This window comes from Amblyraja radiata, chromosome 24 (assembly GCF_010909765.2).
Source record: "Amblyraja radiata isolate CabotCenter1 chromosome 24, sAmbRad1.1.pri, whole genome shotgun sequence".
In the NCBI taxonomy this organism is placed as follows: domain Eukaryota; kingdom Metazoa; phylum Chordata; class Chondrichthyes; order Rajiformes; family Rajidae; genus Amblyraja; species Amblyraja radiata.
The window spans coordinates 37,728,663-37,747,952 of NC_045979.1; the positions used below are offsets into that span (position 1 = coordinate 37,728,663).

The window sequence follows — 19,290 nt, forward strand, 5'->3', positions numbered from 1 at the left end:
CTGTGAGGCAGCAACTCTACCGCTGCTGTCTACCCTATCTATGCCTCACATTATTTTATATGTTCACAATCCATATAATTCAAAAGTTTATTTACCATCCTGCCGCTGTGAAAGGTGGATGTAAATGTTTGGTCTCGTCCCGAAAACGTCACGTATTCCTTTCCTGCGGAGATGCTGCCTGACCCACTGAGTTACTCCAGCACCTTGTGTCTATCTTCGGTGTGAAGTGGGTGAGGGTTGGTCCATGCAGCCAGCCGGCACACAGCACTCGTACAGAGTGTGAAGACTTCACCCTCTGGTGGACAGGAACAGGAATACCTCTCCTTCATCTCGCAGCTCCTGTCTGTTCATCTCCGGCCTTGGTCCAACCATCAGCCGATCAAAATCCCCCCTCATCTATTACTGACCTGGCTTTAAGAATAAGGGGTCGGCCATTTAGAACGGAGACGAGGAAACACTTTTTCTCACAGAGAGTGGTGTGTCTGTGGAATTCTCTGCCTCAGATGGGCGGTGGAGGCAGGTTCTCTGGATGTTTTCAAGAGAGAGCTAGATAGGGCTCTTAAAGATAGCGGAGTCAGGGGATATGGGGAGAAGGCAGGACCGGGGTACTGATTGGGGATGATCAGCCATGATCACATTGAATGGCGGTGCTGGCTCGAAGGGCCAAATGGCCTCTACTCCTGCACCTATTGTCTATTGTCTATGGTCTTTAGACTTTAGAGATACAGCGTGGAAACAGGCCCTTCGGCCCACCGTGACCAATGTTCTCCCCGTACACTAGCACTATCCCACACACACCAGGGACAATTTCACGATATTTACCCAAGCAAACTAACTTGCAAACCAGCACGTCTTTGGAGTGTGGGAGGAAACCGGAGCACCCGGAGAAAACGGGGAGAACGTACAAACTCCGTACAGTCAGCACCCGTAGTCAGGATAGAACCCGGGTCTCTGGCGCTGTAAGGCAGCAACTCTACCCGCTGCGCCACTGTGCCGCCCCAGTTGTCCTGCCCTGCCCCGTTTCCAGCTTTCTTTCCCCCCCAACACCCCCACCCCCATTTCTCTCTAGTATTTGTTTATTTTCCATCCTCGGGAGAAGGTTCTGACTGTCTACCATTTCTATGCTTCTCATAATCGCATCGACGTGTGTGAGAATGTTCAACACAATGTGCTGGAGGAACTCAGTGGGTCAGGCAGCGTCTGTGGAGGGGATGGACAGGTGAGATTTGGAGGTGGAACCTTTCTTCTGACCACTCCAGTCTTGCTCAAGGGTCCTGACCCATAACGTCGTCAGTCCACTCCCACCACAGATGCTGCCTGACCTGTTCCTCCAGCACTCTGCGGTTTTCACTCATGATCCCAGCTTCTGCAGTTCCTTAAGTCGACAATGTGGGAGATTTATTTTAACTTCTCACACCCACCTCCCCTAAACCGTTGGGGGGAAATAAATAATCTTCAGCCCTGGTATTCTGTGGGGGGGGGGGGGTAATCGCAGGGCGCTGGAGGAACTCAGCGGGTCAGGCAGCGTCTGTGGCGGGAATAGACAGATGGTGTTTGGGGTAGGGGACCCTTGTAGAGTTTGTGCAGCTACCGGGACCCTGATTAAACCCCCCCCCCCTCTCCCTCTCCCTCTCCCCGCAGCCCCGGCTCTGATAATCAGGGGATAGGGTGGGAGTTGGAGAGGGGAGAGAGAGAGGGGAGGGGGGAGAAAGAGAGAGAGATGAGATTGAGAGAAGAAAGGATAGAGGAGAGTAGAGAGGGTGTAGGTGACGGGTGGGTGTCGTAGATATAGTGTGAGGATAGATATGTAGACGAGATCGGTTTGAGATATGGGTGGGGTGGGGGTTGTCGCCTCGCTGGTCGGACGGCGACGACACCGCTGCATTAACGCCGAGAGCGAGCGAGCGAGCGGGTGGGTGCGGGGCTGGGGCCGGGGGTCTGGGCGGGCATGAGCGCGGCGGGCCGAGCGGCCTCGGGGCGGGACAGCGGCCGCTGGAGGAGCCGCAGCCTCGGGCAGGTCGTCGGCGAAGTCCTGCGGAAAAGGAGGCGGATCTCCCGGGCAGCGCCTCGTCTACAGCGGCCCCGGGACACGGACACAGGTAGCGGCACCGGCCCCTCTATCCCCCCCCCTCCCCCCTCCCTCTCTCCGCTCCCCCTCTATCCCCCCCCCTCTATCCCCCCCCCTCACTCCCCATCCTCCCTCTCTCCCCATCCCCCCCTCTACCCCCCCCCCTCTATCCCCCCCACTGTATCTCCTCCCCTCTATCCCCCCCCTCTATCCCCCCCCTCTACCCCCCCCTCTACCCCCCCCTCTACCCCCCCTCTCTCCCCATCCTCCCTCTCTCCCCATCCCCCCCTCTATCCCCTCCCCTCTATCCCCCACTCTATCCCCACCCTCTCTCCCCATCCTCCCCTCTCTCCCCATCCCCCCTCTATCCCCCTCCCCTCTATCCCCTCCCCTCTATCCCCCCCCTCTCTCCCCATCCTCCCCTCTCTCCCCATCCTCCCTCTATCCCCTCCCCTCTATCCCCCCCCTCTATCCCCTCCCCTCTATCCCCTGCCCTCTATCCCCCCCTCTCTCCCCATCCTCCCCTCTCTCCCCATCCCCCCTCTATCCCCTCCCCTCTATCCCCTCCCCTCTATCCCCCCCCCTCTCTCCCCATCCTCCCCTCTCTCCCCATCCCCCCTCTATCCCCCCCTATCCCCTCCCATCTATCCCCTCCCCTCTAGTCCCCCCCCCTCTATCCCCCCCCCTCTTCCCCATCCTCCCTCTCTCCCCATCCCCCCTCTATCCCCCCCCCCTCTATTCCCCCCCCCCTCTATCCCCCCCCTCTCTCCCCATCCTCCCTCTCTCCCCATCCCCCCTCTATCCCCTCCCATCTATCTCTGTGTTATTTGTGTCTGTCAGCTGTGAGGGGCGTCTGCGTTGTGTTAACTGTGTGTTGGTGTCTCCAGGGGTCGACACGAGGCTAAAGATAGACGGAGGAAACCTGGTGGATCACGATGGCTTTCAGCAGGTTTGTTGGCAGCAGAAATGTGTGGGAAGGAACTGCAGGTGCTGGTTTTCACCGAAGATAGAGACAAGATTACTAAGGCTTTGGACACGCTAGAGGCAGGAAACGTGTTCCCGATGTTGGGGGAGTCCAGAACCAGGGGCCACAGTTTAAGAATAAGGAGTAAGCCATTTAGAACGGAGACGAGGAAACACTTTTTCTCACAGAGAGTGGTGAGTCTGTGGAATTCTCTGCCTCAGAGGGCGGTGGAGGCCGGTTCTCTGGATGCTTTCAAAAGAGAGCTAGATAGGGCTCTTAAAGATAGCGGAGTCAGGGGATATGGGGAGAAGGCAGGAACGGGGTACTGATTGGGGATGATCAGCCATGATCACATTGAATGGCAGTGCTGGCTCGAAGGGCCGAATGGCCTACTCCTGCACCAATTGTCTATTTTCTATTGTTTAAAATGCTGAAGTAACTAAACTAAACTGGTCCATGCCTCGAGAGTCGTATTCATTGCCGCTGCCAACAATAGATAGACACAAAAAGCTGGAGTAACTCAGCGGGACAGGCAGCATTTCTGGAGAGAAGGAATATTTGGGTCTGAAGGTGGTTCTCGACCCGAAAAGTCACCCATTTCTTCTCTCCAGAGATGCTGCCTGTCCCGCTGAGTTACTCCAGCTTTTTGTGTCTATCTATTGTTGGCAGCGGCATTGAATACGACTCTCGAGGCATGGACCAGTTTAGTTTAGTTAGTTTAGTTTAGAGATACAGCGTGGAAACAGGCCCTTCGACCAACTGAGTCCGCGCCGACCAGTGATCCCCGCACACTAACACTATCCTACACACACTGGGGACAATTTACATTTATACTAAGCTAATCAACCTACAAACCTGCACGTCTTTGGAGTTTGGGACGAAACCGGAGAAAACCCATGCAGGTCACGGGGAGAACGTGCAAACTCCGTACAGACAGCGCCCGCAGTCAGGATCGAACCCGGGTTTCTGGCGCTGTCTCCCTGGACATTGACACCCAGTCCACCATGTCCCCGCCACAAATCCCCAGCTCCAGAAAACACTTCTAACGTCACAAACTGCAGCTCACCACCAAATGTATTGGACTTTCAACATGTGTAGTAAAGGAACTGCAGATGCTGGTTTAAACCGAAGATAGACGCAATATACTGGAGTAACTATGTTTCTGTAACTCAGCGGGACAGGCAGCATCTCTGCAGAGAAGGAATGGGTGACGTTTCAGGTCGAGACCCTTCTACAGACTGAGAGTCAGGGGAGAGGAAAAACGAGAGATATAATCCTAACCCTATATCTTTCGTTTCCCTTCCCCCTGACTCTAGTCTGACGAAGGGCCCTGACCCAAAAGCATGAGGCAGGAGCAGAATTAGGCCATTCGGCCCATTCGATCTATCTCTCCCTCTCAACCCCATTCTCCTGCCTTCTCCCCATAACCCCTGACACCCGCACTAATCAAGAACATATCAAACTCCGCTTTAAAAATCCTCCTTGCCTCCACAGCCGCCTGTGGCAATGAAATCCACAGATTCACCACCCATTCCTCCTCATCTCTGCTCTCCCAACGTTGCCTGTCCATGTATCCACAGATGCTGCCTGACAGCTGAGCTTCTCCGACACTTTGTGTTTTGCTCACGGTTGCAGCATTAGGGCCGCACGGTGGCGATGCAGCGGGTAGAGCTGCTGCCTTACAGCGCCGGAGACCCAGGTTCGATCCCGACTACGGGTGCTGCCTGTACGGAGTTTGTACTTTCTCCCCGTGACCACGTAGGTTTCTCCAGGATACGATGAAACGATACGATAGAACGTTATTGATCCCAGGAGGGAAATTGATCGGCCAACTGTCATAAACACACAAGATACACGGAAACATAGAAACATAGACAATAGGTGCAGGAGTATTCGGCCCTTCGAGCCTGCACCGCCATTCAATATGATCATGGCTGCTCATCCAACTCAGTATCCCGTCCCTGCCTTCTCTCCATACCCCCTGATCCCTTTAGCCACAAGGGCCACATCTAACTCCATTTTAAACATGAAGTTCAAGTGACGAGTGGGAAGTCCAGGATTGATTGATGTGCGATCAATCTCCGGTTTCCTCCCACACTCCAAAGACGTGCAGGTTTGTAGGTTAATTGGCTTAGTATAAATGTAAATTGTTCCTAGTGTGTGTGTGCGGGGGGGATCGCTGGTCGGCGCGGACTCGGTGGGGCCGAAGGGCCTGTTTCCGCGCTGTGTCTCTAAACTAAATTAAATGTAAATATGCTACGTTTGCGAACACTGACCTTCGCGCTGTGTGTGTGTGTGTTTGTGTTTGTGTTTTCAGTGGGTGGACACTTGCAGGCCCATCGTTTGGCTCCCAGCCGGAATACCCACCGCATGGAGACAGCGGGTGAGTGGTTTATAAGGTCACAAGTGACAGGAGTAGAATTAGGCCATTCGGCCCATCAAGTCTACTCCGCCATTCAATCATGGCTGATCTATCGTTTTCAAGAAGGAACTGCCAGATGCTGGAAAATCGAAGGTAGACAAAAATGCTGGAGAAACTCAGCGGGTGCAGCAGCATCTATGGAGCGAAGGAAATAGGCAACGTTTCGGGACGAAACCCTTCTGGAAATAGGTAACGTTTCGGGCCGAAACCCTTCCGGGTTTCGGCCCGAAACGTTGCCTATTTCCTTCGCTCCATAGATGCTGCTGCACCCGCTGAGTTTCTCCAGCACTTTTGTCTACCGATGGCTGATCTATCTCTCCCTCCTAACCCCATTCTCCTGCCTTCTACCCCTGACACCCGCACTAATCAAGAATCTATCTGTCTCTGCCTTAAATATATCCATATAACAATAACCATATAACAATTACAGCACGGAAACAGGCCATCTCGGCCCTACAAGTCCGTGCCGAACAACTTTTTCCCCTGAGTCCCACCTGCCTGCCTGCACTCGTACCATAACCCTCGTGACTTGTGGCCTCCACAGCCGCCGTCTGTGGCAAAGAATCCCACAGATTCGCCACCCCCTGACTAAAGAGATTCCTCCTCATTTATACATCTCCTTGAAACTTCACAACTCTACCGACCCCCGACAGACACTGGGGAACAGCGATCCCCGCACATCAACACTACTCTCCACACAGGAGCTCACCTTAAAGCCGTGTCCTCTGGAATTTGATATTCACGGATACAGATTGTTAGATACAAGCATCTGCCGGCTGTAATGTTGTTAAGAATATTTAGCGCGATTGATAACAAACTGTGGACGCGGACAGAGTGTTCGTCTGTGGGCTCGTGTCGGCTTGATAGAGTGATACAGCGTGGAAACAGGCCCTTCAGCCCAACTTGCCCACACCGACCAACATGTCCCAGCTACACTAGTCATAGAGTGATACAGTGTGGAAACAGGCCCTTCAGCCCAACTTGCCCACACCGGCTAACATGTCCCAGCTACACTAATCCCACCTGCCTGTGTTTGGTCCATATCCCTCCAAACCTGTCCTATCCATGTACCTGTCTAACTGTTTCTTAAAGTCCTTACCATCGCAACTACCTCCTCTGGCATCTTGTTCAATACATCCACCACTCTTTGTGTGAAAAGTTGCCCCGCAGATTTCTATTAAGTAATTTCCCCTTCACCTTAAACCCGTGTCCTCTGGTCCTCGATTCCCCTACTCTGGGCAAGAGACTCTGTGCGTCTACCCGATCTATTCCTCTCATGATTTTATACACCTCTATAAATATCACCCTCATCCTCCCGCGCTGCATGGAATGGAGACCCAGCCTACTCAACCTCTCCCTGTAGCTCACACCCTCGAGTCCGGGCAACTTCCTCGCTCAATCTCTGTCCCCTCCTGTTGCAGATGTGGGTGATGATGGCTGATCACTATCTCGACACCATCGCTGTGGATTGGGGGAAGACGGTGGAGAGGGTGATGGGGGGCCTGGACCAGGATGTGTTGGGAGTGCGAGTGGAGAAGGTATGTCATCACAAGCCCCCCCCCCCGCCCCCTCCCCCCTCCCTCTCCCTCACTGGCTGTCAATGTGCATCAGTTCCAGGAGCAGAATTAGGCCATTCGGCCCATCAAGTCTACTCCACCATTCAATCATGGCTGATCTATGTCCCCCTCCTAACCCCATTCTCCTGCCTTCTCCCCATAACCCCTGACACCCGTACTAATCAAGAATCTATCTATCTCTGTCTTAAAAATACACATTGACTTGGCCTCCACAGCCGTTTGTGGCAGTGAATCCCACAGATTCACCACCCACTGACTAAAGAAATTCCTCCTCATCTCCTTCCTAAAGGAACATCCTTTAATTCTGAGGCTGTGCCCTCTGGTCCTAGACTCTCCCACTAGTGGAAACATCCTCTCCACATCCACTCTATCCAGGCCTTTCACTATTCTGTACGTTTCAATGAGGGTCCCCCTCATTCCTCTAAACTCCAGTTCAGTTGGATTTGAATTAACGTGACACAGGACTTTACGAAGACACAGAGTGCTGGAGTAACTCAGCGGGTCAGGCAGCATCTGTGGAGAACATGACGTTTTGGGTCGGGGTCCCTCTTCATACTTCCTGTCCTGGGCCTTCATACTTCCTGTCCTCTCCCGCTGCACCCCCCATGCAGCAACTCTACCGCTGCGCCCCCATGCAGCAACTCTACCGCTGCGCCCCCATGCAGCAACTACCGCTGCGCCCCCATGCAGCAACTTTACCGCTGCGCCCCCATGCAGCAACTCTACCGCTGCGCCCCCATGCAGTAACTCTCCCGCTGCGCCCCCATGCAGCAACTGCCACTGCGCCACTGTGCTGCTCTACGTGTCTGTGGACGTTTGCTTGCAGGATCTGCGTCAGTCCAGCCTGAAGCAATATGGCGGCGCTGACCTGAAACGTTTCCTGGCCGCGCTCAAGCGCCTGCTGGTGGCGTACGCTCGCTGGAACCAACACACGGGCTACTGTCAGGGATTCATCACACCAGCGGCTGTCATCCTCGCCGCCATGGGGAACGATGAGGGAGCAGCCTTAAAGGTCAGTCACCACATTCTTGGAACATCGAAACATAGAAACATAGACAATAGGTGCAGGAGTAGGCCATTCGGCTCTTCGAGCCTGCACCATTCGCCATTCAATATGATCATGGCTGATCATCCAACTCAGTGGGGTGGAAGATTGCAACCTTCACGTGGTCCGCCCTGTTTCGACTAATGCAATTAACTTGACGTGCACAAACGGAAGATCAAATAGAACAAGTTGTCCAACAACTTTAGGCTGTGCACGCCACACGAAAGAAGAAGAAGATCCAACTCAGTATCCTGTACCTGCCTTCTCTCCATACCCCATGATCCCTTTAGCCACAAGGGCCACATCTAACTCCCTCTTAAATATAGCCAATGAATTGGCCTCAACTACCTTCTGTGGCAGAGAATTTTGTAAGTTTCTATAAGATCCCCCCTCAATCTTCTAAAGGGCGACTAAACCAGTGGTTCCCAACCTTTTTTAGCTCATGGCCCCCTTGGGATCTTTTAATTTTTTTGTGCCCCCCCCCCCCCCCCCCCGACATTATTAGCGGAAAAAAAGTGCTTCAATATTAAAATACCTTCCATAAATATCAGTGTCTATTAATTATATATTCTCTTTTATTCTATTCCACAAACATCAAAAATATTTTGTGGGTTCAATAAAACAACCATTTATAATCATACATTAAAAATATTTTTCAATTACATAGAATTAAATTTATTAGAAGTGAAATTTTGGAGGCAACAGGGTGGTAGCTCTGTGGCCCCCTTCGTTGAACCTGTGGCCCCACTGAGATTTGCCATGGCCCCTTTGGTTGGGCATCACTGAACGAAACCATCTCCCCACTCCCATCGAAGAAAGACACAGAGTGCTGGAGCAACTCCGCGGGTCAGGCAGCATGTCTGGAGTATATGGATATGCCTGACCATGTTCTCCACAGAATGAGAGGCTGCCTGAGTTACTCCAGCACTTTGTGTGTTTTTTTTAGTAAACCAGCGACTGCAGTTCCTGTGTCTCCTTTTCCCTGTTTAAGAAGGATCTGCAGATGCTGGAAAATCGAAGGTAGACAAAAATGCTGGAGAAACTCAGCGGGTGCAGCAGCATCTATGGAGCGTAGGAAATAGGCGACGTTTCGGGCCGAAACCCGGAAGGGTTTCGTCCCGAAACGTTGCCTATTTCCAGAAGGGTTTCGTCCCAAAACGTTGCCTATTTCCAGAAGGGTTTCGTCCCGAAACGTTGCCTATTTCCAGAAGGGTTTCGTCCCGAAACGTTGCCTATTTCCAGAAGGGTTTCGTCTCGAAACGTTGCCTATTTCCAGAAGGGTTTCGTCCCGAAACGTTGCCTATTTCCAGAAGGGTTTCGTCCCGAAACGTTGCCTATTTCCAGAAGGGTTTCGTCCCGAAACGTTGCCTATTTCCAGAAGGGTTTCGTCCCGAAACGTTGCCTATTTCCAGAAGGGTTTCGGCCCGAAACGTTGCCTATTTCCATCGCTCCATAGATGCTGCTGCACCCGCTGAGATTCTCCCGCACTTTTGTCTACCTTCTCCTTTCCCCTGTCCGTGTCCTGTTCCGTATTCTGTGTTGTGTGTTCACATTCTGTTCTCTTGCCGTTTACATCCTGGGTCCCATGCCTTGTCCCCCCCCTCCAGGTCCTCCTCTATCTCCTTGACCACGTGCTTCCAGACAGTTACTTTGCCAACAGCATCAGCGCCCTGACTGTCGACGTGACCGTCTTTCATGAGCTGCTCAAGATCCAGCTGCCCGACCTCTGGCAACATCTGGAGCATCTGTACCGGGCGGCCAAGCATGCTAGCGATGGTGAGTGTGGAGCACAGGGTCCTTGCACTTCAGTTAAAGGCACAGAGTGCTGGAGTAACTAACTCAGTGGGTCAGGCAGCATCTGTGGAGAACATGGATAGGTGACGTTTCACAGAGTGCTGGAGTAACTAACTCAGCGGGTCAGGCAGCATCTGTGGAGAACATGGATAGGTGACGTTTCACAGAGTGCTGGAGTAACTCAGCTGGTGAGGCAGCATCTGTGGAGAACATGGATAGGTGACGTTTCACAGAGTGCTGGAGTAACTCAGCTGGTGAGGCAGCATCTGTGGAGACCCAAGGGTTTCGGCCCGAAACGTTGCCTTTTTCCTTCGCTCCATAGATGCTGCCTGACCCGCTGAGTTTCTCCAGCATTTTTGTCCACCTTCGATTTTCCAGCATCTACAGTTCCTTCTATTCAGTATCAGAATCAGATTTTGTCCGCCAAGTATGTTTTGCAACATATGAGGAATTTCACTGGCCAGGTCAGTCATACAATTTAAAAAAGCAACAGACTCAAAAAACACATTTGAACATGAACATCCACCACAGTGACTCCTGCACATTCCTCACTGTGATGGAAGGCAAAATAAAGTTTGTCCTTCCCTATTGTTCTTCCTCGGTCGTGGGCCTCCGTTGACGGGATAATTTTGACTCCCGCAGCCGGTGGCGTTCGGGCCCTTCTTGTCGAGGCGTTCACCTCCCGCATCGGGGGGATTGTCAGCTCCCCGCGCCGGGCGATCAAACCTCGCGTCGGGGCTGGTCGAACCTTCTGCGTTGGAGCTCCCGACTTGCCTCTCCCGTGAATGCGAGCCCTTGTTGGTAAGTCCGCAGGCCACGGTGGGAGCGATCCCAGATCTCCTCCCCCCCCCCCCCCTCCCCCCACATAAAACAAACCGAACTACATTAAATCTAACTTTTAACAAACACTAAAATAACAAAAAGATGAAAAAAACGAACAGACTGCTGGCAGGGCTGGCCATCTTAAACAAGAAGATCCCGCTGGAATCTTCGACAACCATCTTCACGATCTACGATCCCACCACATGACTGAGTCCGCCAATCACTCACCAGGCTTTGTCCCAGCTTTGCCCACCTCTCTTCCAGCTTTCCTCACCCTCCAGTACAATCTGTCCGAAGTTTCCGAACTCGAACATGTTCCGTCTGACCATGTGGTGTTGCCTTGGCCTGCCGGGGAAGTTGCGGGGGAAGTGTGTGAGTTGTGAGGTAGACAAAAATGCTGGAGAAACCCAGTGGGTGCAGCAGCATCTATGGAGCGAAGGAAATAGGCAACGTTTCGGGTCGAAACCCTTCTTCAGACTGATGTAGGGTGGGGGGGTCGGGGAGAAGAAAGGAGAAAGGTAGAGGAGGAGCCCGAGGGTTAAGGGAGAGCTGAGAAGGGGAGGAGACAGCAAGGGCTACCGGAAATTGGAGAAGTCAATGTTTACGCCGCTAGGGTGCAGACTGCCCAAGCGAAATATGAGGTGCTGCTCCTCCAATTTCCGGTGGTGCTCTCTCTGGCCATGGAGGAGACCCAGGACAGAGAGGTCGGATTCGGAATGGGAGGGGGTGAAGTGCTGAGCCACCGGGAGGTCAGGTTGGTACATGCGGACCGAGCGGAGGTGTTGGGCGAAGCGATCGCCAAGCCTACGCTTGGTCTCACCGATGTAGATCAGCTGACATCTAGAGCTTGTGAACTGTGTGTGACTAGTGTGACAGTGTTGGATGTTGACGTGCGCCCGGCCTTGTCTCCTACAGGGAGGTGTGTGTTGCCGCTCCACAGTGTGGTCACGATGCACTGGCTCCTCACCCTCTTCACCTCCTGTCTTCCCAAAGACTCCGTCATCTGGATCTTCGATGCCATCTTCTTCGAGGGTTCGGAGGTGATGCTGCGGGTTGCCCTGGCGATATGGGCTCAGCTGGCAGAGTAGGTGGAATGTGCCGGAAACATGTGGAGGATGGAACATTGATATTTTATTTGTGTGGCTGCATGGTAACTCATATATCACTGCACTCATTGGTGTGTGTGACAATAAATGTAACTTGTAACTTGAACCTGAGGAGAACAAAATAGTTCTGATTTATTTCGCACTTCATTATTATAACCTAGATTATAGAAAGTGTGAAAAGTTGTCCCTCTTAAATCTTATTAGATCTTTCCCCTCTCACCTTCAACCCATGTCCCTGGTTCCTGATTCCTCAACTCTGGGTAAAAGACTCTGTACGTTCACCCTATCTATTTCCCTCATGATTTTATACATAAGCTCGTCACGGTGGCGCAGCGGGTAGAGCTGCTGCCTCACAGCGCCAGAGACCTGGGTTCGATCCCAACTATGGGTGCTGTCTGTACGGAGTGTGCACGTTCTCCCCGTGACCTGCGTGGGTTTTCTCCGAGATCTTCCGGTTTCCTCCCACACTCCAAAGACGTACAGGTTTGTAGGTTAATTGGCTTGGTGTAAATGTAAATTGTCCCCAGTGTGTGTAGGATAGTGTTAGTGTGCGGGGATCGCTGGTCAGCACGGACTCGGTGGGCCGAAGGGCCTGTTTCCGCGCTGTATCTCTAAACTAAACTATAAGATGGCCGTCAGCTTCCTGTGTTACAAGGAGTAATGCAGTGATGTGTTTACACTGCTGTGCCGCTGCAAGTGAGTAGTTTGTTCTGTGTCGCCACGTGACAATTTCACGTTCCTGCGTGACTCTCAGCCGCTTTGTGTCACAGGTGGATCGGGCGGTGCCAGAGTATCGAGGAGGTTTCGTTCGGGTTAAGCCGGGAGATGATGGCAAGGAAGGTTCTGGAACCTGTGGGACTCATGCAGGTGAGACTGACGCAGGTGGGACTGACGCAGGTGGGACTGACGCAGGTGGGGCTGGTGCAGGTGGGACTGATGCAGGTGGGGCTGGTGCAGGTGGGGCTGGTGCAGGTGGGGCTGGTGCAGGTGCAAATGGAATAGCACAGCTTGTAATCGCTGAACGAGGGATGAGGGGGAGACCTCATTGAAACTCACCCAACAGTGAAAGGCTTGGATAGAGTGGATGTGGAGAGGATGTTTCCACTAGTGGGAGAGCCTAGGACCAGAGGTCACGGCCTCAGAATTAAAGGACGATCCTTTAGAAAGAAGATGGGGAGGAATTTCTTTAGTCAGAGGGTGGTGAATCTGTGGAATTCATTGCCAGAGACGGCTGTGGAGGCCAAGTCATTGTGTATTTTTAAGGCAGAGATAGACAGATTCTTTATTGGTAAGGGGGTGTCAGGGGTTATGGGGAGAAGGCAGGAGAATGGTGTTGAGGGAGAGATAGATCAGCCATGATTGAATGGCGGAGTAGACTCGATGGGCCGAATGGCTCCTATGACGTTCCTGCCCTCATTCCTCCAGCCTTTGCAACAGAGAGAGGATGGTGCATCCCCACTCCACCCCAAGTTGCCAGCAGCAACCCAGCCCCCCCCCCCTATCAGACATGGACAACCTCTATTGTCAGTGACAGAGAAGCTGGAGCTGGAGTTGTGTTTTGGGCCCATGTTATAAAGCTGGTTTACCACGCTCTTTTACGAGCCTCATAACTCCAACCACCTCGTCCCAGCAACATTATTGTGAAAAAAAGACACAGACTGCTGGAGTAACTCAGCGGGTGCAGCAGCATCTATGGAGCTAAGGAAATAGGCAGGAAGGGTTTCGGCCCGAAACGTTGCCTATTTCCAGAAGGATTTCGGCCCGAAACGTTGCCTATTTCCTTAGCTCCATAGATGCTGCTGCACCATAACTCAGTGGGTCGGGCAGCATCTGTGGAGAACATGGATAGGTGACATTTCACAGAGTGCTGGAGTAACTCAGCGGGTCAGGCAGCATCTGTGGAGAACTTGGATAGGTGACGTTTCGGGGTGGGACCCTCGTTGTGTTACCGTGGACTGTTGTGTATCTTACAGGCGGTGCGATCAATGGCAGCGTTTCCTTCCCTTAAAGTGAGGGAACTGAGGGAGAAATACAGCCGTGGGCCTCCGCAGACCAAGCCCAGCGTCGCCAGGTATCATGGTTGCCGCTGTAACAATGAGCTGTAATTGTCCACGCGTGTGCCGGCAGGGAGAGTGATGTGACTTTTCTGCCTTGTCCCTAGTGTCCGGCCCAATGACCCATCGTTGAGGAAGACAGGCAGCGAGACCAATGGTCACTGCACCTTCCTGGCTGCCGTTGGTTACGGACAGACACAGAACCAGCATAACGCAGGTACTGGGGTGATGCTGGAGTCTCGCCGACCGACCAACCGCCCGACAACCGCCCGACAACCCCCCGGCAACCGCCCGACAACCCCCTGGCCGCCCGACAACCCCCTGGCCGCCCGACAACCCCCCGACAACCGCCCGGCAACCGCCTGACAACCCCCCCGGCAACCGCCTGACAACCCCCCCGGCAACCGCCCGACAACCCCCTGGCCGCCCGACAACCCCCCCGACAACCGCCTGACAACCCCCCGGCAACCACCCGGCAACCGCCTGGCAACCGCCTGACAACCATCCGGCAACCACAAATCCTCTAATCCGGAAATAATCACTAGGCCGCGCTTGAAATCCCTCCCCGGAACTCCCCGAGAATATGTGTTGTCCAGGCCGGGCTAGGGGGCCGATCTCGACCTCAGCGGCCAGATCCGTTCCCATTGCCGACTTCCACGGCCGACTTTGCCGGCCCGTGTCCCCCCCCCCCCCCCCCCCCCCCGGCGGCATAGGCGGAACATTCCGGTACCGTTGGACTCCTCTCAGAGGCCGTGACCTCTGTTGGATAATCCGGCAACACGGATACTCCAGCAACACGGCTCTGGAACCGCGGGAGCCGGAAAGTCAGCAGTGGCCTGTACCTAATGTTGCTGCCGGATAACACCGGCTAATTTTGGAGGTGGGCAAGAACGGAAACGGTGAAAATCCATGAAACGGCCCGGATACAGTGGATGTGGAGAGGATGTTTCCACCAGCGGGAGAGTCTAGGACCAGAGGTCACAGCCTCAGAATTAAAGGATGTTCCTTTAGAAAGAAGATGAAGACAATAGACAATAGGTACAGTAGGCCATTCGGCCCTTCGAGCAAGCACCGCCATTCAATATGATCATGGCTGATCATCCACAATCAGTACCCCGTTCCTGCCTTCTCCCCATATCCCCTGACTCCGCTATCTTTAAGAGCCCTATCTAGCTCTCGAAAGTATCCAGAGAACCTGCCTCCACCGCCCTCTGAGGCAGAGAATTCCACAGACTCACCACTCTCTGTGAGAAAAAGTGTTTCCTCGTCTCCGTTCTAAATGGCTTACTCCTTATTCTTAAACTGTGCGTGGCCCCTGGTTCTGGACTCCCCCAACATCGGGGACATGTTTCCTGCCTCTAGCGTGTCCAAACCCTTAACAATCTTATATGTTTCAATGAGATACCCTCTCATCCTTCTAAACTCCAGAGTGTACAAGGGCCCTATACAACTGCAGAAGGACCTCTTTGCTCCTATACTCGATTCCTCTTGTTATAAAGGCCAACAGGCCATTTATGGAGCGAAGGATGCTGCCTCACCCGCTGAGTTTCTCCAGCATTTTTGTCTACCTTCGATTTTTCCAGCATCTGCAGTTCCTTCTTAGACACTGATCATAACACAGGAAGTCTGGATGTTAATTAAAAAGTGAAGGTGTTAAATATCGACATCTGGTGTAGCTCTCACCATCAGCAGCCGTTATCTTTATCGCCCGTGAGAAGATTCTGCTGCCGAGCTATTTCAGGAACGTCGCTCGTGAATCAGTCTCGTGAACCCCCCCCCTCCCCGCGTGTGGTTCTGTTTAGTTTAGAGATACAGCGCGGAAACAGGCCCTTCGGCCCACCGAGTCCACGCCCGCCAGCGATCCCCGCACACTAACACTATCCTACACACACTACGGATCATTTACATTTACACCAAGCTAAACCTGCACGTCCCGGAGAACGTACAAACTCCGTACAGACAGCACCCATAGTCGGGATCGAACCCAGGTCTCTGGCGCTGTGAGGCAGCAGCTCTACCCGCTGCACCACCGGTATCTGGGAGGGTGACATTGACACAGATCCTCGTGTCTACTCCTGGCTATTGATTTAGGACGTCTGTATTTAGGAAGTTGTAGTTTATTGTATCTCCATTTAGAACGGAGACGAGGTAACACTTTTTCTCACAGAGAGTGGTGAGTCTGTGGAATTCTCTGCCTCAAAGGGCGGTGGAGGCCGGTTCTCTGGATGCTTTCAAGAGAGAGCTAGATAGGGCTCTTAAAGATAGTGAAGTCAGGGGATATGGGGAGAAGGCAGGAACGGGGTACTGATTGGGGATGATCAGCCATGATCACATTGAATGGCGGTGCTGGCTCGAAGGGCCGAATGGCCTACTCCTGCACCTATTGTCTATTGCCTATTGTCACACTGGGGACAATTTACATTTACACCAAGCCAATTAACCTACAAACCTGCACGTCTTTAGAATGTGGGAGGAAACCAAGGATCTCGGAGAAAACCCACGCAGGTCACGGGGAGAACGTACAAACTCTGTACAGACAGCACCCGTAGTCAGGATCGAACCCGGGTCTCCGGTGCTGCATTCGTTGTGAGGCAGCAACTCTACCGCTGCGCCACTGTGCCGCCCCATTACAGTGTACGCCTCGTTGTCACCTTCCCCTCAACAATGAACCAGTCTACATCTCCTTGAACATCATCTGCTTTGATCTGTTGTTTTCACACCTTACCCTTCCTTATCTCTGTGTCTCCCTCTCCCCCGACTTTCAGGCTGAAGAAAGGTCTTAACCTGAAACGTCACCCATTCCTTCTCTCCAGAGATGCCGCCTGTCCCGCTGAGTTACTCCAGCGTTTTGTGTTTATCTTGGGAGTTATTTGGAAGACGGACACAAAATGCTGGAGTGATTCCTGCTGAGAATCAGGGGAGAGGGAGACACAGAGATAAGGAAGGGTAAGGTGTGAAAATGATGCATCAAAGGGGAACGAGGTTCAAGAAAAATGTAGAATAGATGATTGTTAGCCAGGGGATAGTGACAATGAAGTATTACAGAGATTAAACTGGGATGGTGGAGGGATGGAGAGAGAGGGAAAGCAAGGGCTACTTGAAGTTAGAGAAGTCAATGTTCATACCACTAGGGTGTAAGCTGCCCAAGTGAAATATGAGTTGCTGCTCCTCCAATTTGCGCTGGGTCTCACTCTGGCCATGGAGGAGGCCCGGGACAGAGAGGTCAGTGTGGGAATGGGAGGGGGAGTTGAAGTGCTGGGCCACTGGGAGATCAGGTAGGTTAAGGTGGACTGAGCGGGGGTGTTCAGTGAATGGTTCTATGGATGGATTATTCTTCCTCTTCCCACAGGCAGCTCGGATTCCCAATCAGGCACGACATTGCCGTACCCCAGCAAGACCAAGAATATGAACCGTTTCCTCGCTGACCAACGGCTGGAGAACGGTACCAAGGCCAGGGGTAATGGAGGCCACCAGCTGGGTCCCAGTGAGATGTCAGAGACGGGGCACAAGGAGCAGAGGAAGAGGCTGCTGGCTCTGTGGTGTTTGCAGGTGTCCCACAGAACCTTGTGCCGGGGCTCGAAGGGCCGGTCAGCTTGCAGCGACACGGTCAGCTTACTCCAGGAGACGAACGACGTCTGCAAGGCGGACCCTCCCAAAACGGCCGACTCTGCCCACCCTCTCCCGGAGGGAAGCTGGGAAAATCCCGGAACGTCCTGGGATCGGGACGGGAAACGCTCCGAACCGTCGTGGGAGAGGGGTGGCGGTGGGTCGTCGGCGGTCGAAACGCTGCTCCAAACTCTTCACATATCGGAGCAACGGCCCGGCCTATCGCCGGCCCCCCGTACATCTCCTCGCCGCTGAAGACAAACGGTTTCACCGCCGATCCGACGGGGAAAACACACCAACGAGCCTCTGCCGGCGAATCTCTTCACCAAACCCCTCGGTCACAAGAATACAGCGATCAGAGGCACCGTTCACATGTCCCGACTCAGCCAATGACTGGGAGCATGTGGCGGGGACGGGAGGTGGGTGGCTGAGGGGAAGAGAGGAAAATCAGTGATACAGCGTGGGAACAGGCCCTTCGGCCCTACTTGCCCCCACCGTCCAACATGCCCCATCTACACCAGTCACACTTGCTCGCATTTGGACAATATCCCTCTAAACCTGTCCTATCCATGTACCTGTGTTCAAAAGGGAACTGCAGATGCTGGAATATCGAAGGTACACAAAATTGCTGGGGAAACTCAGCGGGTGCAGCAGCATCTATGGAGCGAAGGAAATAGGCGACGTTTCGGGACGAAACCCTTCTGGAAATAGGCAACGTTTCGGGACGAAACCCGGAAGGGTTTCGTCCCGAAACGTTGCCTATTTCCTTCGCTCCATAGATGCTGCTGCACCCGCTGAGTTTCCCCAGCAATTTTGTGTACCTATCCATGTACCTGTCTAATTGCTTCTTAAAAGTTGCGATAGTTCCTGCCTCAACTACCTCCTTTGTCAGCTCGTTCCACACACCCATGAAAATGTCACCTCTCAAATTCCTATTAAATCTTTGCCCCCCTCTGGTCCTCGATTCCCCTACTCTGGGCAAGAGACTCTGTGCATCTACCCGATCTATTCCTCTCATGATTTTGTACACCTCTATAAGATCACCCCTCATCCTCCTGTGCTCCATGGAATAGAGGCCCAGCCTGCTCAACCTCTCCCTGTAGCTCACACCCTCTAGTCCTGGCAACATCCTCGTAAATCTTCTCTGAACCCTTTCAAACTTGACAACATCTTCTAACATGCAGTTCTGCGCACAGGCCCCTAGTGAGACCACACCTGGAGTATTGTGTGCAGTTCTGGGCACCCCATCACAGGGCCCTAGTGAGACCACACCTGGAGTATTGCGTGCAGTTCTGGGCACCCCATCACAGGCCCCTAGTGAGACCACACCTGGAGTATTGTGTGCAGTTCTGGGCATCCCATCACAGTGAGTGGAGGCTTGGGAGAGGAGGTTTACCAGATCGATGTCTGGATGAGGGAGTATTAGCTACAGGGGGAGGTTGGACAGACTTGGATTGTTTCCTCTGCAACACTAGAGGTGTCAGGGAGACTTGGTCAGGGTGTGTACAATTGTGAGAGGCGTGGATAGTGTAGATCGGCAGAACCATTTTCCCAGGATGGAAACGCCAAATATAGATGGCGGGGCTTTAAGGTGAGAGGGGCAAAGTCTAAAGGAGATGTGCGGGCTATTTTGTTACACAGAGGGTGATGGGTGCCTGGAATACACTGGTGGTGGTGGTGGAGGCTGATACGATAGTGGCGTTTAAAGAAACGTTAGAATATGTACATGGATATGTAGCCAATGGATGGATGTGGATTAAATTGGTCTTGACGTCATGTTTTGCGCAAACGTTGGCAGAGGGGACGGGCTGGACAAAGCTCTTAGAATAAAG

At 53.0% G+C, this 19,290-nt stretch overlaps 1 protein-coding gene across 1 annotated transcript; it reads left to right on the forward strand.

Annotated features, from left to right (window-relative positions):
* The first annotated feature begins 1,948 nt into the window (after positions 1–1,948).
* LOC116987057 (TBC1 domain family member 30-like) lies at positions 1,949–18,013 on the forward strand. The gene is made up of 11 exons (XM_033042956.1): positions 1,949–2,099; positions 2,956–3,017; positions 5,350–5,415; positions 6,876–6,992; positions 7,858–8,043; positions 9,684–9,852; positions 11,608–11,776; positions 12,569–12,665; positions 13,772–13,869; positions 13,960–14,069; positions 17,202–18,013. The coding sequence occupies exons 1-11, from the start codon at positions 1,949–1,951 to the stop codon at positions 17,711–17,713; spliced, it is 1,737 nt and encodes a 578-aa protein (XP_032898847.1). The 3' UTR covers positions 17,714–18,013.
* The last annotated feature ends 1,277 nt before the right edge of the window (positions 18,014–19,290 follow it).